The 27,846-nt window shown below is 40.1% G+C and overlaps 1 protein-coding gene across 1 annotated transcript in view; it reads right to left on the reverse strand.

Moving 5' to 3' along the window:
* Positions 1 to 5,436: 5,436 nt before the first annotated feature.
* The window catches only part of HS3ST6 (heparan sulfate-glucosamine 3-sulfotransferase 6), a 615,609-nt gene continuing 593,199 nt past the window's right edge, over positions 5,437 to 27,846 (reverse strand). Inside the window, exon 2 of the mRNA XM_044089108.1 lies at positions 5,437 to 6,239. Coding sequence (XP_043945043.1) covers positions 5,621 to 6,239 — 619 coding nt within the window. The 3' untranslated portion in view covers positions 5,437 to 5,620. The remainder of the gene's footprint in view (positions 6,240 to 27,846) is intronic.

Raw genomic sequence — 27,846 nt, forward strand, 5'->3', positions numbered from 1 at the left:
GGTAGAGTTTGAGAGTTGGAGGTCAGCTAATTTGGACAGAAGTAGGTTATGAGAAACCATATCAAAGAGTTTAGAAAGATCATGGAAGATGAGAGACTAGTTTATTGCTGTCATGAGCAGCAGAGATGGCATGAGTAAAAGATAATTGTGCTGTGGCAGTACTGTGGTTAGGGCAGAAACTGTGCTTGGTAAGGTGAGGAGGTTTTCTTGTAGTAGATGTTTGAGTAATTGTTTGTGGACACATTTCTTAAGAATCTTTGAAAGGGAAGACAAAATAGCAATAGGTCTGAAGTTAGAGGGATCAATTGAGTCAACAGCTATGGAATTAGCCGCTAGTTTTAGGAATTCAGTTGGTAGATTGTCTGCTGAGGGAGAACAGGGATTTAGTTTCAACAGTAGAGATTTGATGTATGAGGTAGGAACAGGTTTTAGAGAAAAAGTAGACTTATTTTGGGGAGGTGAGAGAGGTAGAGTTTGGTTTCAATTATGACAGTTTTGGGTTAGGATAATTATGGAGTCTATAAATTAGGAGTTGAACTTTGTGGCAGTTTGTAAGGGAGAGTGATTAGGGCACGGCTTTTGTATGCTGGGAGAACCAGGGTTAAGAATCCTGTTAATGGTCTTCCAGAAATTTATGGGATCGTTTTGATGGAGAATTTGTGGTTTTAGATTGTAGATTTTTTTCTCATTGTTAACTTGTTTTTTTATTAGGTTACGAAGTTGTCTGTAGGTTTGAAGCTGACCGGTGGATTGAAATTTTAACCAATTATTCCATGCAGCATTCCTTTTGTGCATTAGGGCTGAAATGGAATGGGACAGCCAAGGTGTATGGAGAGATTTCACTCTTTTTTTTTGAGGGGAGCTAGGCTATTGAGTATCTATAAATACACTATTCAATTTCAGAGCAGCATCATGTAGTGGAAAGCTGAAGAGGAAGGACCAGTTTATAGTGGACAGTAAGTTGTTAAATACATTGGAGTTAAAGCTGATGAGACTGCAGCATTCTTTATATTTGTGTTGTCTAACCTGATGGATGGAAAGTCTTTGAATGTTGGAAGGGAGGTGGTCACTGATAGACTCAGTGTTTTTGGGATTTGGTGCAAACTAGGATTTGATACTGGGATGCAATCTAGGATGGTGTTGTTGTTTGTGGTTTTCGTGTAATGGGCAAAGGCGGTAATTAGTTGAGTGTAGCCATGTAGATTAACACTTGAGGAAGGGAAGACAGTCATTAAGGTTTGCCAGTCAATACTGAGATCACCAAGAATTATAGTTTCATTAGAGATAAAGTTGGAGGTCCAGGAGATACATAGCTTTTTATGACTATTTAGTTTGCATTTGGCAAGTATAATATTATCAGGGTGAAAGTTAGTGAGGGTTATAAGACAGTGAAGAGAAGATAAGATGGTTTGAATATAGTATTACTACACCACCAGTTTTTTTGTGTAATCTGTCAGAGTGGATAATATTATAGCCAGGTGGAAGTATTTCAGATTCAGTCATATGAGGTTTAAGCCAGGTTTCTGTTAGAATTACTATGTTGAGAGAACAATGAGCAATCCAAGAGTGAAAGTCACAGAGTTTGTTAAGTCGACTGAGTAAGTTAATGGAGGTAATAATTAGGTTCTTGGTAGATAGTTTAATATGGGTGAGTGTAGAGGAAATGGGGTTTGTATCATGTGACATTAGAGCCACGGTTAGGATGAATATCTCCGCATAAGAAGATTTTTTTAAACAATTGTACAGAGCAGGTGGCTTATATTTATTAATATATTATTTGAACTTTGTTAAGTGAAGATGGTGGAGGGTGTTGAGGAGTCTGTATTTGTAAATTAGAAAGTTTGGAAGATTAAAAAGATGCCTGCTGATCAGTAGGGGATGACACCTCACATAAGGAGCTTAACAGGCCCATCCTGCATTGACAGTTTGCTGCTTAGTCAGGGGAGCTTGTGTGATGGACACATGACCTCCCCGAGTGGCACAGATTGCAGACTCTGCAAGCCACCTGCATGGAGGAGTTAGTAGGGATAGGGAGTGGGGAAGTATTCCACAGGAAAATCAGACTAATCCACTTCATGAGAAGGAAATTAATGGGCCAATAAGGCCTTCCAGACAGGGAATGAATGGACCAAAGGACTCTTACCCTACCAGGGTTACTTGGCTAAAGAAAATAAAAACAGTGGAGTAACCAACCTGTACTGTAGATGTAAGAAAGGTGTATCAGAATTACTGATAAATAGCTAAATGAAGCTCTCTGGAAGGCAGTGCCCTGTTATGTGAATAACCAAGGAGGTCTGTTAGAATCATGCAGGTAGGTACTTGGTGAGAAAGGAATGCAAAGTTAATAGCCGTGCATGAGAACTTTCAGTCTGATGCATACCATGTGTATTTTCTTGCATTGTTTGTAATTACTGGTTACTCTTTATACCCCTTTTTCTCATAAGGGCAGAAAAACACTTCATAACAATATAAATCAGTTTCAAAATGCAAAATACAGTACAGAAAACTAAACAGGTAGAACTTTCTAATGTGAATCACACATATACAGCACAACAGAGCAAAAAACACACAATACAAAAGATTCTAGTATACAGGAACAGTTGGTAGTATGAATGCTAACAAAGTAATACAAAAAGACAGGAATAAAAAATGCAGCTTTACAAAAAATAGATAGAGGTGTCTGATGGATTTTAGTGTGCGTGCAGTGAAGATAAATGCAGCCATGCTTGGGCAGGTGGTTAAAAGTTAATGTAATTAGTGTGGTTCAGAAATAGTTAACATTACTTTTGTAGTATAATGTTGATACGCTGAAGTAAAGTGTTTTTTTTTTTATTCATCTCATAACTGAGTTACATATCTATGCTCACTCTCTTTCTTTGTAATGTACTGCAAAGTCTTTAGTTTACATACCAGTTCCTGTCAGCCTCTACAAGTGATGCATATTATAAACCATATATAACTGTATTTCCACTAGCCTCCATCTTTGAATGCTTTTGAAATATACAGGTTAACTGCATGTGTACAGGCCTGGATGCTTCATTAACTACAGTCTAGATTAAACATATGCATGTCAGATGATTGTGCCTTGTGGTTAGAGTCATGGCTAAAAAGCTTGCAAGCCATATCCACCTACCCAATTAACAAAAATAATAAATAAACAGATGCATACATGGTGCATATATATTCTAGGCAGTTGTTGTCATCAGGTGCAGTTAGGGATTGCTAGGTTAGCAAGACTATACTATTTTAAGATGTGAGTATAGGTTAGTGGGGAATGTTCCAGCACATTTATTTTTATGTTGAGAACCATGTATATGAATAGATGCTACATTGCAAGAGTGTAAGCTTACTTTGGAAGGAGGGTGCACTAGTTATTGGCCTGAACAAGTGCGGGGAAAGTTGCATTAGTAAGTCTGTTCACAGAGGACTGGAGACCAGACTAGGCTTTTGGCAAAACTATGACCATGCCTTTAAACTGCTCAGATTTTTGCAGAATGTTCAGATTTTTCCTCATATTTTTGGTGTGTTCCTCATAAAAATTTGTTTTTTCTGGCAAACCACTGGGAATTGAAGTCACCAAATAATAGTTTAGTATTAAGCTAACTGCCCTTGCGAGCCACTTTATGCCTAGCCAATTATCCCTTGTGAGACTCAAACCCTGCACCCTGTGCTTGTAAGGCAAGCACCTTAGCCATTAAGACACCCTCCCAACAATGACAGACATTTGAGTTTCAGACTTTCTAGCCTTCAGAAAATGCATGCTAACACATACCATGTCATTCTAGTAGTGTTCTAAGTTTATAAAAGCAATATTTAAAAATCTGTCCCTACCCCCCCCCATTATTTTTGGCTATGTTCAGATTTCCTGCACTAACAGGTTAAGAGGTATGACTGTGACAGTGAAAATAGGTTTACAGGACATTCAGGACTCTAAATGAATTGAGTCTGTCATATGAATGGGAGATGAGGATGCCTTTGGTAGTGAGACAGACAGATATTGGAAGTCATGACTATCAGGAACATATTACTGAGTATCTCCGTGAGATAGGGAAAATATCAGGTGAGAATGCTGGGATAACAGATATAATTGGACGTTGCATGAGGTTTGAAGTAACATATTAATCTGAGTACATATTTTATTGTTAATGTGTCTGGAGATCACATTGATCAATCATGATCTTGCAACATATAGTTTCACTTGGTACAAAATCCTCCCAAAGCAAAATGCAAATTATAACTACAGTCTGTCACATTGACTCAAATAAGAACATTGATAATATGCAGCAGAAAAGTGCTCGAACAACACTTTTAATTTCAATATATAATTTAATTTGTATATTACACATAGCTTCCATACGAGGGGTAGAAGGAATACTGCAAGAAAATGTAGATGTGACACTGAAACAAAGGGATAGTTCTCTCCACAGGACTATGTTCTATACCTCTTTTAAGTGCCAAGGTGACTGAATAAAAGTTTCCTGGATGCAACATTAAATAAACTTAGTGACTATAATGACACCAACTAAAACCAGATTCAAATATTTTAAATAAAATGAAAGTTTTTTTGAATCCTTTAAACAAAAGTGGCTTAAGTTTAAATCAAATCAACCACACATTTAACTTATTTTACAGTATAAATGTAAACGTTTAAAAACGAACTTCATCGGTAAATGATACTGACAAAGGTGAAGTAGCTGTCTCAAGGCCAGCTGAAGAAATGATAGTATGGTTTCCTTGTTTCTGAAATCTTTTTTTTTTTTACTTTTCAGATATGAATGCCAGTTTTGCACAATTTTTCAGTAATGTGTAAACAATGAGTTTACAAACAATCCATTGTGCTGCTAAAAATGTAATTCTTTAATTCCCGAATTAAGCCAAATACCAGGGGAGTTACCAGTTAGTATCAAAGTAAAAAATAAAATAAAAAATAAATTCATTAGGGATGCAGAAACATGAAAAATGACAGTGTTAAGCTATTATGCACCTACATATAATCTTTGTCAGCACTAAAACCAGTTTGGTATTATTTCTGAAAATCTGTAAACTACATATTTTCAATATCCTGTTTATCAAAAGATGTTGGGGTGGAATCTGTGATTTGAAATGTTAAGGCTTTTAATTTTTCAATTGTATAAGCATTCATCCAAATAACAGTTTTAGTTTGTGACATTTCACATTGCTTTACCATCTTAGGAAAGTTCAAAACTTGTCTTTGGAAACTAGATCTGCAACTGTGAAAATAAACAATTACCCTTTAAGGGTGTAATGGGAGTGACTATCCCTATGTTACATCTCTGATCAGTCTTACACCAGAGTGAAGTTTCACAAGTTCTAAAATGAACAATTAATTGCATATTTGTAGTCTCCAGTTTTCTAATCTAGCCATCACAGTAGCCACAGTTTCACTGCTTTGAAATAAAAAAATTGACACGTATGAAAGTTCAGCTAAGAAAAATATATTCCAAATATTTCCTTTATTGAGGCAATACTGGTCAGCTGTTGCAATATATATATAAAGCTAACGTTTTCAAAATATGCCCATTTTTTTGGAGCAGCTGTCCTCTTGAAGTTCCAGAAAAAAATGGCAGCCATAAATGTTGAATAAATGTCATTAAATACTTCAGTCCCATCCGAAGTCTTGCCCTGTCATTTGGTAAAACTTCATATTGAATGGTCTGTAGAACTCCTGCAGGCGCTGAACGACATCGTCACTGATTTTTGGATGAGTCCTTCCTTTTGACTTTCCCAAACACCTCGGTCTGCTGCTTCCCTCTGGCTTTTTGAGACAAGGGAATCCTTTAGTCTCATTGAAATAGAAATGTTTATCTGTAATGACACTTTTGAGGCCCAGAAAATTCTGCACACGATCCATTTCTCCAGACGGGTCAGACACAAGTCTTTCCCCACTTACAAAGAGAAACTTTGATAAAGGGAAATACTGAAGCCAGTTTTCTAAATGTTTAGAATAAATACCAATACGAATGGCACTCCATGACGTGTCTATAAGGCCTGTGCTGATATTTTTGAAGACAAGGTCTTGAAAACTTGGAATGGCAGGATTTTTGGTCAGTGTCTGTGTGTAGTCTGAGATGGCTCTGGTCACTGGGTTTCGAACCACTGCTATCAGCTTGGTGTCCTTTGACATATTATAGATACGTTGTGGAGCCTCCTTGGTAACAAAGTAACTGGGAGTTTTCTCCATGGTTATCTGTCCATCAAGAGTTCTGGGCATTAGATTCCTGAAATGACATAAAAAGTATAGCATTTTACAGTTTCATGAAAGACTATGAGTCTTTTTTGTTTTTAAATAATAAACATTATATGTTCTAAGATACTATATAGTGCATGGAGACATTAAAGTACAGGACATTGGCAATGCTTCAAATGCAAACATTCTCCATGGCATTGGGAATGTACAGCCACTCACCTGAATTATGCAGAAGTGTCATCATGTGTGTCTCACCATATATCCCTGCAACTTGGAGGGAACAGTCAAAACATATGATATAAACCTATGGGAGTAAAGCACTAGCATATACAGTCACAACCTCCTGACTAATTAGTTTATTGGCATAACCATTGAAACTTATGCAACATTTTGTGACTCTGATATTATCTAAAGTTTTGTTTTCATGTTAGTCATGCCAAAATATTTTATAAACTAGCATAACCTGGCATTTTGTCATACAAAATTGACTGCATTTAAACCAATTAATTATATAAAAAATGGTAAGTTAAACTTACTAGACTGGGTGCTACTAAGTATTAAGTAGGTTGGCAACTGAGTTTTGCATGATTCAACAAGATTGCTTGGCTTGCATTTATGACATTGTGATACCTAGTGGCATCTTGTATGCACAATTTACAGATGGCGTCAGAATGGGGACAGTTATAGGGAAGAGTAAGAAACTGCTTAATAAATGACCCTTTTGATGTATTCAAATATGTTGGCTATGAGCAATGATGACAAAAGTAAGTATACATGCAGAAGTGATGTTAGTTCTACATACAGGATTAATTCCTCATCAGTGAAAGCAGCAGAGAAATGTGTTTTATCTAGTCATTAAAGAAAACCAATATCAAAAGTCTAAACTCATTATTATTAAAAGTGTGATTATATTAAACCAACACATTGTTACCTTATCAATCAAATTTCAAGCTAAAGACAGAAAACAGAAATTTATGATCAAAAACTGCACTAACTTCCTGAAATATATTATTATAAACATCTGATTGTTTGGGACGTGTACTCTTACAGTTAATGTGCAATAATAGATGTCATATTGTTGTCCTGCTTTGCATTTATGGATATTTCTTTACTGAGAAGTTTTGTTTAAAAAAAAAACACATCTCGTTATAATCTGTGATATACTGAAAGCATTAATTACATTATTTGTAAAGGCTAAATGGTCTCCTGGTATTTAGAGCAAATGCTTTCTGAAAACTTATGAAATGATTTTGCAAACTCACAGGATGTTTTTAAGAAGTATTTGGATAATTTTGTTGAGGAGAAGTAAAAATAAAGTCTGCCTAGAATTTATTTATTTTCCTCTGGAACACCCTAATTAGTAGCTCCTATCCAGATAATTTCAGGAGTTACCCCAAATTGCATGTAAGTTAAAATGCTTATGTAAGAATTATGTTATGTAGACTGTAGTATTAAGAACAGACTGCATGATGAGGAAGAGTTATGACTGGCAAAAAAGGAGGGGACCTGGGAGCTCTCCTGTTAGTAGAGTTAAATATGGCCGCATAACATAGGGGAGTACCAGTGAGGTACTGAGGTACATAAAAGTCGACATTTGCAAAATAAATGAAGTGATGAAGTCTGCTGAAATTTTTTTACTAATGCTTCTGTATTGCTCTGCCCATGTCTGGAAGACACGTTTCCTTAAAGAAGTAAAAGCTGCATAAAAGTACTTTAAGAAAAAGAGATGTGTGGCATATTCTTGAAAAGCCTGCAAGACCTCAGCATATGTGATGTGAAACAGACAAGGGGGGAGCAGGGGAGCATAATGAAACAGAGATATTTAATATGCTTTTAGAAAACAATATTGTAATGAAACAGAGATATTTAATATGCTTTTAGAAAACAATATTGCTATGACAAAATTTGCCGGCATTAATGACTGCAAAGAGAAGTGCTAGAAAAAGTATCATGACTGAAAACTAAATGATGTGAAGATTTTTTTTATTTTTAAAAGTAGGACAGTAGATTTATGCAACATCTGGATCTAGGAAGGCATGGCAAAAACCTGAGAAAGTCCGTACAATGGAAACATTTTAAAGGCAGAAATCGGAGACATGTTTTTATGCAGCATGTAAGATTGTCATAAAATAGCTTTACTAATGGTTATTATAATTACCAGAGTCAGTCTTTCTATGTTTAAAAACTGCCTTTTCATGTAAGTACATGATTACTGCCAAACATAAATGACCTTCATGTTGACCATGTTAAATACTAGACCACAGAATATATAAACTAAATTGCATATTTCAGCAATTATTTAAAATATGTCAAGTCAAGCAACCACATAACCAGACTATATGTTTAGCAACTACCAGCATATGCAAAGGTTTTGCCTTAATTTTTTTACCCAAACAACCAGCTCATTCCGTTTGATTAAATTTAAATGTAATCCAAACTGCAGACTCAAGCTAAGTACACAATATGAATATTCTAAACAAGATAATCTTATAACATAAACTGCCAAGGAAAGTTACCAAAGAAACTTAATACTAGGCAAGTACCTAATTATTTAATGTGTAGGTAGCATTATACAATAATTTGCATGATATCAGTTTACTTGCGACTGCCACTTTGAACATCAGCATTTTACAGATGTGCAGATACGTATTAAAGAATTTGATTTTTGCTGAGTTTAAAGGTATAAATAATTAAATGGTAAAGGGTGTATTTTCAGCAGCTAAAAGAACGGAACTGATTCTTCACACACTGAAAAAAAAATGTGTATTGAAAAAGTTGTTTATTTCAATTCAAACAAACATAAATCCATATAAACTGTGACGCCCATGCCCTGGCCCAGCAATCAAGGAGCCTCAATCCTTACCACTGACACCAGAGAGGGTGTCTCATATGAGAGGAAAGGATAACAAATACACACAGTAAAGTGCAATTTTCCTTAAGAGCACACAGAGATCACATTCAGTCTGGGGCTGGTCGTTCCCTTGCTCCCCAGGTCCACAATAAGACTCCCCACTGACACAGCTACAGGGTCCAGATCTCAGCCTAGTTGGGTAAACTAAAATCTCCAGCACCCTCTCTGTCCAACCAGTGCTTCCTCTCCCTGCCCAAGTAGCTGACACACAAACTTTGAGATAAGAGTTATATACAACCACACAGACACTCCTGGGGAAGGCTGGCACAGTTTCTCCAGCTGTGCCCCTTTTACCCACACTATACAGTAGTACCACTTGCCACCACCCAGCTAATATTTATCAGCTACTCAAAGGACCTTAAAAGGGTGTCCAATTATTACTGTGCAATATTAATATCCAATTGGTAGATGTGACTAAACAGTCAAGCTTATTTAGAGTGACTTGGACAGTAAACTCTATAAATATGCAATGTACTCTAGAGCTTAAACTATCTCTACACAAATCCAGCCACAGTTAAAAGGTGTTAAAATATGTAATAAATAAAACCACAAGACAATACTTTCTACTACACAGTCAGTGCTAGTCAAGAGTGCAGAGATCACACAGAAATACTTAAAATAAATCAGTTGTACAGTTCTGACATCATAGAAAAACACTTAGTCTAATATTTTCAGCTTCTAGCTATCTACAAGAAAACACACTTCTAAAATAACGTACTTACATAGAGCATAAGGCAGTGCTGAGTTGGATGTACAAGACAAAAATGCTTAATGCCTTCTGGTTCTCTCTGTTTAAATTGAAACTGCAGTTCTGATAAAACATTACATCATTTCACACTTTCCTGGTGTTCCCAGGCTGACAGAAACTGCATTTACATTCTTTTACACTTAGAGCAATAAAGGACATTCCATATGTAAATTCTGGTCATTAACTTTAGCCTTAAAACAATAGGCAGGAAGCCTTCATCTAGCCCGGCCAGTGCCAAATTGTAAAACATCAAAGGCAGTGATGAAATAATTTTAATTTCAAAGGACCAACAAAAAATGCTTGACTTAACTTTCTTTACAGCAGATGGCAATGTTGCCACATTGTTTTAAGTTCAACATTCATATTTACAGATTATAGAATTATCTGCACAATTCTATCTGGCTAGGCTGGCAGCCTTCACCCTTCCCTACCAGTCTTCACATTTCACCCCCCCCCAGGAGAACTCAAGTTAGTTTTTTCAAGTGACCCTTGAGAAACGTTGCTTGTGAGGGTTAGGTCTATCTGAGTGTACCTCAACCCATTCCCTGTCTTGAGAGCCCATTTGCATTGGCATTGCTAACCTCACTGTGGTGTTACCACTCCCCACTCTATGTCCTAGGTAGGAGACCTCTGCCATACCCATCTGACATATACTTGCAACCCCAGGCTCCATCTTAGCAACTTGGCATTTTGTTGGCTGGCTCTGTTTAGCCATGTTAGGGGGTTGTGATTTATCATAGCAGTGAATTTCCTTCTGTACAGATAAGACTGAAGTTTCTGCAATGCCCACACTATGGCTAAACATTCCTTTTCTACAGCTGCATAGCATTCCTCCCTGGGTTGGAGCCTATGACTGAGATAAACCGCTGGGTGCTCTTCCCCTCTGAAGAAATCTGGCTAAGTACATCCACCTACACAACAAATTAGTTGCTGTAATCTGGACTGGCTAACACAGGGGATCCTCCCAAATCTTCTTTAAGCTTCTGGAGTGCCTGCTCACAAGCTGGGGTCCACACTACCTTATCTGGCCTGTTCTTCCTTGTTAGGTCTGTGAGGGGAGCAGCTATGGTACTATAACTGGGGACAAACTTTCTGTAGTACCCTGATGTCCCCAAAAATGCCCTCACCTGCTTTTTAGCAACAGGTGCAGGCCATGCCTGAATAGCTTCCATTGTGGCAGGTTCTGGCCTTATCTTACCACTCCCCACTCTATGTCCTAGGTAGGAGACCTCTGCCATACCCACCTGACATTTGCTCAGCTTAATGGTCAACCCTGCCCTCTGTAGTCTGCCCAGCACGTCCCTGACATGCTAAAGGTGCTCTGGCCAGGAATGGCTGTAGATGGCAATATCATCTAGGTAAGCAAGGGCAAACCCTCCTGCACCTGCTAGGATATTATTTACTAGCCTCTGGAAAGTCACTGGGACATTCTTCATCCAAAAGGGCATTTTTGTGAATTCATACAAGCCAAAAGGACTCTAGCACTAGGAGTCGAGGGCACCTGCCAGTAACCCTTGGTAAGATCAATGGTTGTAAGATATTAGCCCCACCCAGCTGCTCTAGGGCCTCATCTGTCCTAGGCATGGGGTAAGCATCTGACTGTGTGACTATTTAATTTCCTGTAGTCCACACAGAACCTGGCGCTGCCATCCTTCTTTGGCACCAGCACCACTGGGGAGGCCCAGGGACTGTTGGACTCTTGAATCACCCCTAGTTCCAACATCTCCTATACCTCATCCCGCAGGGTCTGTCTGACTCTCTCAGGCACCCTATAAGGGACCTAATAGGCCTTTGGGGTCCTGTATCCACCTGGTGCTACACTAGGTGGGTGCACCCTGGTTTCCCAGTGAACATATCCCCAAATTCTTGCAACACTGCTTGGATTTCTTGAACCTGGGTAGGAGATAGCTGCTGGGACATTGCTACCCCTTCCACTGAGGTGTCAGCCCAAGCCTCACTGAGGAGATCAGTCCTCAGATCTCCCTCAGACTCCTCCTGCAATCCACTGCAAATGCTCAGCACAAGGGCCTTCCTATCATGGTAAGGTTTCATCATGTTAACATGGTACAATTTGTACCCCTGCTGTCTGCCTAGCAGTTCCACCATGTAGTTAACATCGCTTACCTTTCTTACCACCTTGTAGGAACCCTCCCAAGCTGCTTGCAGCTTGTTGTGTCTGACAGGAATGAGAACTATTACCTGCTTCCCCACAGCATACTCTCTAGTTCGAGCATTCCTGTCATACCACGCCTTTTTCTGTTGTTGGGCTTCTGACAGGTTCTTCTGGGCCAAGCCCATGAGTTCCCTGAACCTCGTCCTGAGGTTTAGGATGTATGCCACAACAGACTCCTTGTGAGACTCGCACTCACCTTCCCACTCATCTCCAATTAAATCTAGAGGTACCCTCACGCTATGCCCATACAGCAACTCAAAGAGTGAAAAACCTGTGGATTCCTTGGGAACCTCTCTGCAAGCAAACAACAGATGGGGCAAATATTTGTCCCACTCCCTCTTAAACTAATCTGCAAATGCCCGTAGCATGGACTTGATTGCAGAGTTTAACCTCTCAACAAGAGCACTAGTCTGGGGATGGTAGGGGCTGGTCTTCATGTGCTTCACCCCACTGGACTTCTACAGAAAGCCAGCAGGTCTGACATGAAACAGGCACCTCTGTCAGTCAGTATTTCATTTTGGAAACCTACCCTGCTGAAAATCTCTAACAAAGCATTTGCTACCTTCTCTGCCTCAATGGAGGACAAAGCCACTGCCTCAGGCTATCGTGTAGCATAATCCACTACTACTAGGATATACTTTTTTCCTGTAGAACTTGGGGTACTCAGAGGACCCACAGTATCCATAGCTACCCTCTGAAATGGCTCCTCAATCACAGACAAAGGCATCAAAGGAGCTCTCACCTTGTCTCCTGCCTTGCCTACCTTTTGGCACTGCTCACAGGTCCTGCAGTACCCTGTTACATCTCTGGAAATTCCAGGCCAATAGAAGTTTTTCATAATACGTCTCTTTGTACATTTTATGACCATATGACCTGCAAAGGGAATATCATGGGCTATGGCTGGAAGTGCCAGATGGTAGGCTCTAGGCACCATCAACTGCTGTACTCTCTCACCTTCTAGCCCTCCCTCAGGGGTCCACTCTATATATAGTAACCCTTTGTCCCAGTATACAGATTCCCCCTTTCCTTGAGAATCAGGTGCCTCCCTAGCTACCTGCTTCAGGTCTTGCAATGTAGGGTTTGAGAGCTGAGCTTGTCTCAACTCTCTCCTTGTAACCCTTCCCAGCTCCCCTTCCATGGGAAGTTTGGCATCCTCTGACAGTGGTGCCTCACTGTCACCCTGGGTGCTACTACTCATCTCTACCTTTGCAGTCACTCTGTCCAAGGGAACATCAGTACCCACAAGCAGCTGTGGCTCACATTCAGTCTCACTGCTACAGAGTAACTCCCTCTCTGAAGTAACCACCTCACCAGTCCTAGCTGCAAGTATGCAGTCTGTCTGGGTCTCCACCAGGCTACCAGACACACATGCTTGTCTCCTAGCCTGATCACATGTAACTGCATAAGCACATGGTACTGCTTCATCCAAATCCTTCCCTCTCAGGACATCTGCAGGATGGTAGTTTAGTACCCCTGTTGCCTCAAGACAACCTACTATTGGCATTTTGTCTTTCCCACTTACTTATCCCCTCACCATTGGTTCCCCACCTTGCCTCCATGGACACCTGTATGTCACATGGTCCCACTGGTTGCAATCAAAACATTTAACCCTAGCTCCTGGATGTGTACCTGGACTAGTGGCTTTCCCTGCTACTGGCAGATTCTGTTGGGCAGTCTGTGCTGCCCACCATGGGTTCCTTTAGCCCCATAAACAGTACTGGGGGTCCCCTTCCTGTACAGGGCTACCCTGCTTGCCAGGTATAGGTCTGCCTTCTTCCCCAACTCATCTGAAGTAGCACATTGTCTATCAGCTAACCAGAACCTCATGTCCTCAGGCAAAGTGCTAAGGGCTTGTTTCCTCACCAAAAGGTCTGCCAGCCCTTCAAAAGTGAAGACCTGACATCCACTCAACCACTAATAGAAATAAGTGCTCAATTCAGCAACATATTCACACACACTTTCATCTGCCTTGCGTCTATGCTCATGAAACTTTTTCCTATATGTTTCAGGTGTTAGCTTAAACAGTTCTAACAGACAATTTTTTATAGCAGTATAATCAAAACATGCAACATTAGACATTTTAGATAAAACAGTTACAGATTTACCATGGAGTAAGGTGGTCAGGAGCCATAGTCAGAGCCCTTGGTCAACTTCATACTGTTTACATACCCTCTCAAACATATGAATAAAACAATCAAAATCATCCCCCTCTTTAAATTGCGGAAGAAATTTTCTGACCTTTTGTGCTTTTGGGGTCCAGTTACTGCCTTCCCCATTACCTCCATGACTCTGGTGAAGAGTCAGCATCTCCTTCTCATGCTACCTCTGTCTTTCCTTTTCATCAGCTTCCAGACGTAACAGTTTCTCATTCTCCTCAGCCTGTAGACTCCTCAGTCTTTCAGCTGCTTCTATTTCCAAGTGCCTACCTCCAACTCAGGTATCTTTAGTTCCAGCTGGATTTTTAAGTCCACTGTAGAAAGGTTGAGCTGTCCATTCTCAGAGGGAATTATATCTCCACTGCCAGTCTGATTGTCCTCCTGGTTGCTGTTTTCTGATGCAGCTGTAACCAAGGCTGCAATCAGGTCTGCCTTAGTCAGGTTTCCATACACCAGTCCCCTAGCCTGGCACATCTCTGCCAGCTGGCTCCTTGTCAGCTTTCCATACTCCTCTGCTGACATGCTACCTGCTCACCCTGACTAAGCTAACAAAAGAAATAAAACAATTGTGATCTGAACTCTGAGTATTCACTGCATGGCTGTTTTAGAATACAAAAACACCTTCAAAGCTCACTGTACGCAGGCTGCAGGATTCAATCTACCCACATAACTACAAGCCAATTAGTATTTGCCAATTAATTAATATGTGGTGTGGATATCCCACTGCTGTCAAACAATTAATATGTGAGAATATCCCAACCACTGCCAAACAATTAATATATGAGGCTATCCCAACCACTGCCTCCAATTAATGTGATGCCTATGCCCTGGCCCAGCAAATAAATGAGCCTGAATCCCACCACTGCCACCAATTAATATGAGAGACCCGTGCCCTGGCCCAGCAATCAAGGAGCCTCAATCCTCACCACTAACACCAGAGAGGGCGTCTCATATGAGAGGAAAGGATAGCAAATACACACAGTAAAGTGCAATTTCCCTTAAGAGCACACAGAGATCACAGTCAGTCCAGGGCATGTCGCTCCCCTTTCTCCCCAGGTCCCTAATAAGTCTCCCCACTGGCACAGCTATAGGGTCCAGATCTCAGCCTAGCTGGGCAAGCTAAAATCTCCAGCATCCTCTCTGTCCAACCAGTGCTTCCTGTTCCTGCCCAAGTAGCTGACACACACACTTTGAGATATGTTTATATAACCACACACACACACACACACACACACACACACACACACACACACACACACACACACACACACACACACTCCAGAAGAAGGCTGGCACAGGTTTTCCAGCTGTGCCCCTTTTACCCAGACTATACAGTAGTACCACTTGCCAACACCCAGCTAATTTGTGTCAGCTACTCAAAGGCCCTTAAAAGGGTGTCCAATTATTACTGTGCAATATTAATATCCAATTGGTAGATGTGACTAAACAGTCAAGCTTATTTGGAGTGACTCGGGCAGTAAACTATATATATATGCAATGTACTCTAGAACTTAAATTATCTCTACACAGTAGTACAGTTCAGACATCACAGAAAAACACTTAGTCTAATATTTCTTTCTTCTAGCTATCTACAAGAAAACACTCTTCTAAAATAACTTACTTACATAGAGCATAAGGCAGTGCTGAGTTGGATGTACAAGACAAAAATGCTTAATGCCTTCTGGGTCTCTCTGTTTAAATTGAAACTGCAGTTCTGATAAAACATTACACCATTTCACACTTTCCTAGTGTTCCCAGGCTGACAGAAACTGCATTTACATTCTTTTACACTTAGAGCAATAGAGGACATTCCATATGTAAATTCTGGTCATTAACTTTAGCCTTAAAACAATAGGCAGGAAGCCTTCATCTAGCCCGGCCAGTGCCGAATTGTAAAACATCAAAGGCAGTGATGAAATAATTTTAATTTCAAAGGACCAACAAAAAATGCTTGACTTAACTTTCTTTACAGCAGATGGCAATGTTGCCACATTGTTTTAAGTTCAACATTCATATTTACAAATTATAGAATTATCTGCACAATTCTATCTGGCTAGGCTGGCAGCCTTCACCCTTGTCTACCAGTCTTCACATTTCACCCCCCCCCCAGGAGAACTCAAGTTAGTTTTTTCAAGTGACCATTGAGAAACGTCACTTGAGAGGGTTAGGTCTATCTGAGTGTACCTCAACCCATTCCCTGTCTTGACAGCCCATGCCCTAATTTACAAATGATAGAATTATCTGCACAATTCTATCTGGCTAGGCTGGCAGCCTTCACCCTTCTCTACCAGTCTTCACATAAACCATCACCGAACTGTGAACAAAGACCAGTTTCAGTTGAAGCCCCGCCTTCTACAGGGCAATCTAATGCCTTAGTTTCAAAGTGTACCTTTAAAACCTCCCGAATACTGGCATCATGAAAAGCAGGAAAAAATAGAGGAGTACACTTGAAAAATTTACAGGTATTCATATAGTCCATATAAAACAAATCTTTCGATTTTCTTTTTTTTGCAAAACGTATTATTCTTTTTGTTAGTGCAGACTACAACCCATCTTTTGAACTATTACTCAAGGGGGGCATATTTCCTCTTGTGTTTTCTAGCCTTCATGCTCCACCAACAGAGCTACAGACATTACTTTGGTTTATAAATGTTTGGGGAGATCTTGCCAATCTGTCCTAGGTAGTGATAACAAATACTACCGCAACTCACAGGTTACTGTTATAGCAGTACTATGAGCTTTTGCTTGCTCCCTTAGAAAAAAACAAACAAAAAAAAAAAAAACAGAGTGCTGTAGTCCTCCTTCCTGGCAAGGTATAAACTGTAGCAATCATTGGCTACATTTGTAGGAAGCAATTTGATACAGTTTAAAAAGAAGATTATTTTGTTTGTTTGTTTTTAGCAAAAAACTGAGTGCTGTAGTGCTCCATACAGACAGGGAATAAACTGTAGAAAATTTTTGATACATTTGTAGCAAGCAGTTTGCTACAGTTTAAAAAGAAGAATTTTTTTTGTTTTAAATTAATACACGAGCACCACAGCACTCCATGCAGGCACGGTATAAATTGTATATTTGCTACAGTTTAAAAGAAGACTATTTTTTTAATAAAATAAGTTGTACGTGGGTTAAGGGCTGAACATAGAAATGAATGGCTGGGGCAGAGGAATATGTGTCATGCATCTGGCCACCTGGTTGGTGTGCCAGTAGAAGGAATGTCTGTTTTGCTCTGTTTTTTTTTTTCTTTTTTTTTTTAAAGGAAGGGCTGGGAGGGGGCAGATATTGAACTGTACAATTGGTTTATTACAATGAAGTGCTTTTTTTTCCTCTTCACTTGAAGAGCTATTGGGGTGGGATGCTAGTTCAAAGAACCAGTCCAGGGTGCTGGTTGAACCAGCTATGCTTCTGCAAAGGAAAGTTATGGTGCTTTCAACAACCTCTTCTTTAAGGTCGATCTCTTTACACTAAGCACAGCAAAGAAGAATCAGGGTCCAACCTCCAAATCCAAATGTCTTTATTAATCCAAATAGCAATATGTACAGTTAAGTGCTTTTGTCTAAACCAGTAGATATCTTCACAACTGTAAACTAAAACCCAAAGCTCGTTTAAAAACACAAAATTATGTACACACCTCCAATTACAGCCAGTCAGCTGCAAGGCTTGAAAAAAGCCCACGAAAAACTTTAAATGGCCGTTTATAGATGTCTGTTGGTGAGGACAAAAGTGCTTAGCTGTACATATTGCTGTTTGGATTAATAACGGCACTTGAATTTGGAGATTGTATACTGGTTCTTCTTTGCTGTATTTTGGGATATATTTCCGGCTCCAGGTAACCATGTATTTTTGTTATTTGATGTGCTCTTTACAGTAAAGACATATGATACCGTTAAGTCCTAGAAACATGCATGGAGCATTTTGTACAAAATGAAAATGATTTAATCTTCTTTTTATCAAAGAACTAAAAAAATATATGTATGATTTGGGGTATGTGCTAGAAATTTACAAATTATAAATGGAGGCAAGACAAACATGGATCAAATACAATATACAGGTAAAACAATAATAACTATATTAAATCAATTTATTCTTGATATTTATTGACTGTACTTTAACAATTTATGAAAGGAGAATTTACAGGACTAAATACTTTTATTACATATTAACAGAGGTGAGGAGGAGGAACCAGGTTTACATACGATGAAATGACAGGCAGAGTTAAATTTCAGGTAATTGCAGTAGGGATATTTAAAACACACTGAGACAGTTAGGTAATACAAACAAGTACTGAGGAGTTAACGTAACGTAGGTGAACAGCCTTCAAAGGTTGCACACTCACAGCTGTGCTGGGCTGTGAAACAAAGAACAAGCATGTACTATAAGAAGTGAGGAAGCAAACGGAATTAACAATCTTTAATTACTGGTGCTGCATTACTAATCGGTTTATGCTTTACAGATGGTCCTGTTTCTCCGAGGGAAGGCTATGTTTTGTCCATGCTGCCAGCAAAACAACAAATGTCTTTATTATTCTCTGTGGTTAGGAAATCCACAGGGGTCTTGTAGTGGAATTATAACAAACTTGAGAGCAGTTAGAAGTCTAGCAGTGTACAGTTCCTACTACAACCATGTAATCATGTATTTATTTACAGCCTTCGGTTAACTGAGCATTATGAGTTCAGAAAAAGGACAATGGTATGTGAAGCTGAGAATGTGTAGAAAGGAATTTTGCTGCAGAAAATATCTGCTTCCTGCAAGGGAAAGCCTTGGTTTAATTGCAGTGTTATTATTCCTTTTGCATAAGTAATATTATACTCCATAATAATAACAAAGCTCCTGCAACTGTGCACACCAGCTGCTTAACAGAAGCTTTTAGAATGCAAGGTGCCATGAAAATGTTTTGCTTTCTTACTTTCTGTTAAAATCAAGAGTTGGACTTGGGCAGCTCACATTAGAATGTTGATTTTTTGGACTCTTGACAATGAGCTCCCTTCAAACCACACAAAATCAAGTTAGCCTTCCCCAGGTATCAATCATTTAGTTATAGCTTCTCCACACTTAATAAGCTGCAGTGTACTATGACAGGGTGATTATCCCCTCCCAAACTCATATACCTGAAATAATATTTGGGTTATTACATCACTATTTGACTATTGGTTTGCGATCTAAAACTCATATTCACCTACTATTAGTCTTCGGTATTTCTCCTGATCCCACATAATAGGAGTATGCATAGATAACATTTTAACAACAGAATATTTTTAAACTTCCACGAGCTTTCAAGGAAACTGGCCTCCCCATTGAATGGGTGGTTCATGGAAGGAATGACACAAGAACCACAACCCGTGTGAGTCTGAAAATGTGTGTTCATGAAACATAGTCCTGTCTGCATTTGTTGATCAAAGTATAGGGGATACAGTGAAGCCCAGATATGGGCACATTCTACCTGCAGTGTGTAAATGAAGTCTAAAAATGTTCACATGTATTGCCTTTATTATAAAGGGAAAGAAGAAAAGAGTGGACTGAAAGCACCTGTACATGTGAACTTCAGAAGGAAATTTGATGGATTGTCTACCCTTTACTTACAGTTGTTGGCATGCTGCTAACACAAGGGGACTGAACTCAGTAACTGCCGAGTGTGCAGCCATTTCTGTCATCAGCAAACTCTGCAGTCAAACAGCAATGTCTGTCATTAGGAAACTGCAGTCATACAGCAATGTCTGTCATCAGCAAACTCTGCAGTCAAACAGGAATGTCTCTACAGCAATGTCTGTCATTAGGAAACTCTGCAGTCAAACAGCAATGTCTGTCATTAGGAAACTCTGCAGTCATACAGCAATGTCTGTCATCAGCAAACTCTGCAGTCAAACAGGAATGTCTGTACAGCAATGTCTGTCATTAGGAAACTCTGCAGTCAAACAGCAATGTCTGTCATTAGGAAACTGCAGTCATACAGCAATGTCTGTCATCAGCAAACTCTGCAGTCAAACAGGAATGTCTCTACAGCAATGTCTGTCATTAGGAAACTCTGCAGTCATACAGCAATGTCTGTCATCAGCAAACTCTGCAGTCAAACATCAATGTATGTCATCAGCAAACTGCAGTCATACAACACTGTCTGTCATCAGCAAACTCTGCAGTCATACAGCACTGTCTGTCATCAGCAAACCTGCAGTCTTCTAGTATCTCCTTGCTTTCAGGTACTTTGCAAGATAGGCCACCCCAATGCACTTTTCAATTATTAATGCATTGTCTAATTAAACAAGCTATAATGTCTGTATTGCATCTTATGTATGCAGCTAGCAAAATGGGTGAAATTTGGGCACGTGCTCATAAGGCATCTTCATTGACATTTAAAAAGCAGCATCTATTAAAATGAAAATAAATCTCAAACTGCATCAGCATACTCCAAAGCCAGTTATGTATTGAAATACATTTAAGAAAGAGAGCCAATTTTGTTACTAGTCATGCGTGTACTTCTTAACTTCTGAAATCATTGCAGCACACCCATGACTTCTCCAGTTCCACTCACGCCCCCCCCTGTAATGTGGATTGACCAAGGGAGCAGCATCACCGGCATGTCATGATGCTCGAATAAGAAGGATCAACACAACAGATGGGTGCATACATTCGTACACAGATTACGTGCGATATAGATACAATAGCTACATGTGGGCTGTCAAACTGTTGATGAAAGAGCTGATACAATAGCCATGAATGTGTTACTATACTGGTTGGTGGGCTGAATCCAGTAGCCACACTGGTGGGTAGCACAGATCAAGTCACTGGGTGGGTACATTGTTACTGAGTTGGTACTTTGCAACACTGGTGGGTGGGTGTGAATTCAATAGCCATGTATGTGTTACCACAATGGTAGGTGGAGCTACAGATCAAGTAGCTGTGCAGATACATTGCCATTCTGGTTGTAATGGGAGGATACAGGAGCTGAGCATTCCCACTGTCACAGTGGAAGTGTGGGAGGATGTAATAGCTGTGAATGCACATTGTCACAGTGGTGGGTGTGGGAAGATGTAAGAGCTGTGAATGCACATTGTCACCGTGGTGGGTGGGAGAAGATGTAAGAGCTGTGAGTGTACACTGTCACAGTAACGGCAGTGGGAAGATGCAAGAGCTGTGAATGCACATTGTCACAGTGGGGGGTGTGGGAGGATGTAAGAGCTGTGAATGCACATTGTCACAGTGGGGAGTGTGGTAATATGTAAGTGCTGTGCATGCATATTGTCACAGTGGGGAGTGTGGGAGGATGTAAGAGTTCTGCATGCACATTGATAAGTGGTGGGTGTGGGAAGACATAAGAGCTGTAAATGCACACTTTCACAGTGGGGGTGTGAGAAGATGTAAGAGCTGTGATTGCACACTGTCACAATGAGGGTGTGGGAGGATGTAAGAGCTGTGAATGTACATTGTCTCAGTGAGGGGCTGTGAGAAGATGTAAGAGCTGTGAATGCACATTGTCACAGTAGGGGGTGCAGGAGGATGTAAGAGCTGTGAATGTACACTGTCTCAGTGGGGGTGTGGGAGGATGTAAGAGCTGTGAATGCACACTGTCTCAGTGGGGGTGTGGGAGGATGTAAGAGCTGTGAATGCACACTGTCTCAGTGGGAGTGTGGGAGGATGTAAGAGCTGTGAATGCACCCTGTCTCTGTGGGGGTTTGGGAGGATGTAAGAGCTGTGAATGCACACTGTCTCAGTGGGGGTGTGGGAGGATGTAAGAGCTGTGAATGCGCACTGTCTCAGTGGGGATGTGGGAGGATGTAAGAGCTGTGAATGCACACTGTCACAATGGGGGTGTGGGAGGATGTAAGAGCTGTGCATGCACATTGTCACAGTAGGGGGTGCAGGATGATGTAAGAGCTGTGAATGCACATTGCCACAGTAGGGGGTGCAGGAGGATGTAAGAGCTGTGATTGCACACTGTCTCAGTGGGGGTGTGGGAGGATGTAAGAGCTGTGAATGCACACTGTCACAGTGGGGGTGTGGGAGGATGTAAGAGCTGTGAATGCACATTGATGTAGTGGTGGTGAGGGAAGATGTAAGATTTTTCCATGCTCACCGCCATGGTGATGGGTGTAGGAAAATGTAACAGCCGTGCATACATGCTGTCATGGTGCTGGAGCAGGGATTATAGTAACATGTTTTGGCATACATGAAGATGAACATGTGGAGGAAGAAACTCTACATATGAAGTTTACTATTGTGACTATGAGGTGAAACCCAAAGCCGTATAAATTGAAATGGAATGGTGACACTTCCAGTGTTGCAAGAGCTGTATCTTTCCATTTATATTTCTGTCCAAATTAGTCCCATTAGACATTTTCTGTTTTCAGTGAAGATAGGAAGTAGCATTCATACTGATTACATCCTCCATTTCAGTGGATACTCCATTCCTAAAATCTTTTAGATTCTGACTACATTGCTGTACAAAAGTGGGGAAAAGTGCAAAGCTCATTAGCTCTGAAAGTGGTTTCACTTATTTTTATTTGAACAAACAGCACTGAAAAAACCTTTGTAGAGTCGTTAGATTCCTAGAGAAATTCCCCTCCTGTTTTATGTAATTGTTGTGCAATCATTTATATCCACCTGGGCTACCGACATCTCAGGGAAATAAAACCTCAGTTTAACAACTCATCTGAATTGTAGTCACTCAGTGATGTGTCTTAATGTCTGCACCAGACAACTGATTCAGGAGCATCATTTTCTTAACAGTTCTAGTATCTGCACTTTAGAGGAAATCCATAGTGTGTTCCCTTTTATCTTGCTATTTGTCAATGTGTTCAAGGGGTCAGCTATGTCTTTTAGTGTCTAGACATCCTTACGGTCCTTACTACATTCCTTGATAGTCACCATGTTCATGAAGTCCTAACCCAGTTGAAAGCTAAGTTTCAAAACTGTCTTTTGCTACAACAGTTATAGAGACTGTAATACCCATGTTTTGCCACAATCACAACCTTTTAGTCATATGATTGTATTGAAGTCGGTGTGTCATTCATTACTCCTAAGTGTGATATTTAAGTGGGAAAAGACTATGCCCGAGATTCATGAAGCTTGGCGCAAGGCCGGCGTTAGGCTTGCGCTGACTATGTGGCGTGTAGATGGCGCAGTAGTGCCAAATGCATATTAATGAAGGCGTGCTGCCACCAAATGAGCTTGAGTGCACAGGGCATGTCGAAGTGCCACACGGAGGCGTGGAAATGTCAGCTGTCGACGTGCAACCTAAAATGCTTGAATATAACAATTTGCCTGCAATAGTAATCACACCTGTCAGTGTCCGTGGATACTGAAACATATGCAAAGCATGCAAGACAGTTCTTGCAAACACAAAATTAAGAAGCAAACACAAATGCACGGTAGGGAATATCGAGTCTCCATCCCTCGAACAAATTACATTGAAAACTGTGTGCCCATATTCTAACGCAGTGTAGATAGTTATACCAAGTGGAAGTGAAACGCATCATGTTAGCGCGCTGCCAACAGCTACGTCTAGTCCAATGGTCAGGGTTACCAGCTGTCCCACATTGTGAGGGATAGTACACAGCTGGGCAGTTATGTCCATACCAAAACCATGATAAATGTAAATATCCAGCGACCGTATGACAGAATTATATCCCACATCACATGTAATAGTCACATACAATAGGTATGTCCGTATGTAACATACCACATGTGACAAGAAATAGAATAAGCAAGAAAATGAAACAGAAGGAGCATATAAACTGCTACAATAATAAGCTAACATGTAGGCAGAAAACAAAAGTATTATCCATAGTACTGACCGTGAGTATGTGTTGTCCTATAAAATCAGATTTGTGTTTGGAATATATCCCATCCTGGACATATGAAAAGGTGGCACCCTACCAATGGTCAGAGCAGTCAGCCAAAATCCGCCCATATGTGGTCCAAGCCGTACTTGTCAGGATGTGTCACAGTTGAACCGGTATTACCTGGGTGTACCAATCATGTCATGAAAGTTAAGTATGGGCGTGTACCTATGTGCGTGATGTACAGCATGTGGAAGGTGAAACATGCCAGGGTAGTCCACACAACCATACAGGTACCTGACATATGTAGTGTATGCAATGTGTAGTGTATGCAATGTGTTCCGTTGACTGTGTCATGGGCCATCAACCAAAGAAGGGATGGATGGAGTGTCAGGAATATGTGTGGGGGGGATGGGTAATGGTATTATCCAGAAAGGCGAGACTGTCTTGGATGTAGAATAGGTGAACTGGAGGTGTATGAGGGAGCAGCGGGTGAATCAGAAAGAAACACAAAGAACGAGTATACACATCTGCAATACAACCTGACAGGCCATACTGTAGAACACAATCGCACAAACATATGAATATTAAAATGTGCGATACACATGTACAGAAATGTCACTGGCACATACCCACAGAATGGTCTGGAGGGAACTGGCCCATCCAAATGCAACACACCTGGATGCATAATTGAATACCCATCATCCCCTCCACAGCACACAACCCACCCCCATACTTGAACGTCCACCAAATCCAGCCATACTCGGCCTACTAGCTTGGCGCAGCCATATCTACACATAGTGACCACTACTCATATGTAGTAGGCAGTGTCACCCTAGGCAGTGTCAGGATTGCAAACTATGTATCCCTTGCATGTAAAACCCTAACACATTTTCGTAAATCCAAAAGAATGGACGGTATTGGTCTTGTTCAATTTTTGGATATCCCTCATGGGATAAGTAACCTGTGTAAAAATCAGACTGGGTATCATGACACGATGTCCAGTCCTGTAGACATCTGGACACAAGTTGAATGTGCAGTAGTGGTGCATGAGACTGTTCAGCCCTAGATGGTCATGCAGAACCTAGTACCCAAGATCAAACACCTGCCCATGACACACGTCTCCCCACATGAATAATCGAGAGAATATATTGTACACATTCGCATAGTGGCACTTGGAAACAGGGTGATTAAGGCGCTGACATAAACAGGGTAACTCCTGACCCACTGTGTGAGGGACAGTCACTTTTTGGGTAGGTGTGTCCTGACCAAGAATGATACAATGGCAAATGTCCTGTGATTGTAGGAAATAACTATGTACCATACTTCATGTAACAGTTTCCTAAAGCAGTCATGTCTGGATATAAAATACATAATTCGTACAAGAAACAGAATAAGCAACTAAAGTGCTAAAGGAATAGGCTCTCAGCTAGGAAAATACTGAATGTTCTAAACCCTACACTGACCGTGGGTATGTGTTGGCCTAAACAATCTGGTGTCTCCAGAATATATCCCATCCTGTACATATGAAAATGTGGCAACCCTACCAATGGTTAGAGCATCCGCACAATAAATGGCCAGCCTCTTAATCACTCACAAAGCCAGTGACCTTTGGAGGAAAGGTGTTGAATGAGAATGACTAATGACAAGAATTAAGAGTAATAGATGCTTTTAGCTGCAGAAAATAAGTAGTAATACATATGTCTCCGAATCTGTCAACACGTTCCAAGTTAATAGTACTAATATTGTAGAAGTGTCTGTGATTGTCCCTGATTTGTCATTGCCTTGTCCCTGTCACTGATGAAATTAGTCCCCGAGTATCACAGAGGTCCATACACATATGTACACCGACCAACTGTCACATTTGTTGACAGGACTATTGCGTACCTGTAGTGAATTCATAAGTGTTGTCCAGAATAATATTCATTGTATATATGAATGAATGAAATAGTCAAATGTGAAGGGAAACACCAGTGGAACCCCCCCGTATCATGTAGTGGAACCACCCCCCACCCTATATTATGTAGTGCCGACCTAATAATGTGGTCAGAGGTGCCCAAACCCCATGTATCTGTAAACACAGGTAGAATGTTAAAATCAGAACCAACTCTGTCCATGTGCTACGTCTGACATTTGAACAGGTACAGGGCAGTTCCAGTCACTAGTCGGACAAGCCTAAATCAGGACCAGCACATGAACACCCTGACAATCAAACACACGTATGTGCCAGGACTATAAGCGTTGGAGTTCTGAAAATCCTTGGAGTGAGTAAACATGCAGCACGGGTCCAGAGCAGTAGGGAATAGGGAATGTCGCAAGTGTAGTACTGTGGTTTTCCCAGCAGGAGAATGGATGCCTGCTGTGTAAGTGAAGTGGTGAGGCATATGTTAGGTTAGCTATGAACCATGGTATACATATAAATGAGGCAGAACACCAATAGTGTAGTGGTTAGAGCATCCGCCTAACGTAAAGGCATTCCCGGTTCAAGTACGACTATCGCACATATCAATTTTTTGTGTAATGAATGCCTCTGTGCTGTAAAACCAACATTTAAACATGTAAAGGTGAACGCATGTTTCGCATGGGGCTGTTAACCGGATTCCATCAATCAAAGTGGTACTGTCATAAGGAATAAGGCACATGTAAGCACAAAGAAGTGGCAGTAAACATATGTAACTCACAGTAAGGAGATGCAAGTGTGCCTGCGCAGGTGTAGGCAGCTTTTGGCATAGCAAATGTACGTTGTTTTGTACAGATGTAACTTGTGTACATATATATATATATATATATATATATATATATACATATATATATATATATATATATATATATACATATATATATATATATATATATATATATATATATATATATATATATCTATAAAACACAACTACTTTCCAGCACTTGCATTCATATGGCGTGCCCAACATGAAAATAAATCCAACTTTTCTAGTAGTATCTCGACAATACTTCGCTCGACATGCTAAAAAACACACATTTTCAGATGGAAAACCTTTTATTCCTCCACACAGATGGTAACTCAGACTGCTCGGATCGACTCAGCCACTTCTCAAAAGGTACAAACAAACCGGTTTCACCCAATAGGTGTCATCAGTGTTCTGAGTACCCAGATTCATTTGCAGCACATATATTCACAGTATACAAAACGCCCCCTTAAAGTGACAACATCATATTATGTTATTTTATTTTACACCTATATGTAACCCCATTTACAAATACATATTTAGAGATAAACCAAAAAGAAAAAAATAATAAAATAATAATAAAAATATTTCTAGCCTCACAAATTTTCATTCAACCCGGGTTTGTATAAAGCTCCTAATTTTAGAATCCACATTTTTTCTTTCCTATCCAAAATACTATGTTTTTGTGATATAGTCAAATTTTCCCCCATCACCTTATCAATCCCTACATATACAAAGTGTGCCCCTTTATGTTCTATTTGGTGCTTATATAAAGCACTTCGGGTTCTCCTGCAATTCACATCACTCACATGTAATGCTAGCCTATTCTTAAAGCTCCTAGAAGTTTGCCCTATAAAAAAGGCACCACATTTACATACCACCATGTACACAATCCAATTAGTATTACATGTAATCAAGACTCTAATTTCAAAAACACTAACTGTATTAACAGACGTAAAAGATTTGGTTTTAGAAACTAATTTACAATATGTACAATTACCACAAAATGTACTGCCCTTAATTTTCTCTCCATCCCACAAATTTCTATCCATAAAGGTAGATTTTTTTATACCTATTCAGGTATTCTCCAATATTTCTACCCCTACGATAGCCAAAATTACAATAATCTCCTAATATTTGGTCAAAATAAGGATCATCCTTTATTATTGGCC

This window comes from Protopterus annectens, chromosome 12.part0, assembly GCF_019279795.1.
Source record: "Protopterus annectens isolate FY-2018-M chromosome 12.part0, PAN1.0, whole genome shotgun sequence".
Classification (NCBI taxonomy): Eukaryota; Metazoa; Chordata; order Ceratodontiformes; family Protopteridae; genus Protopterus; species Protopterus annectens.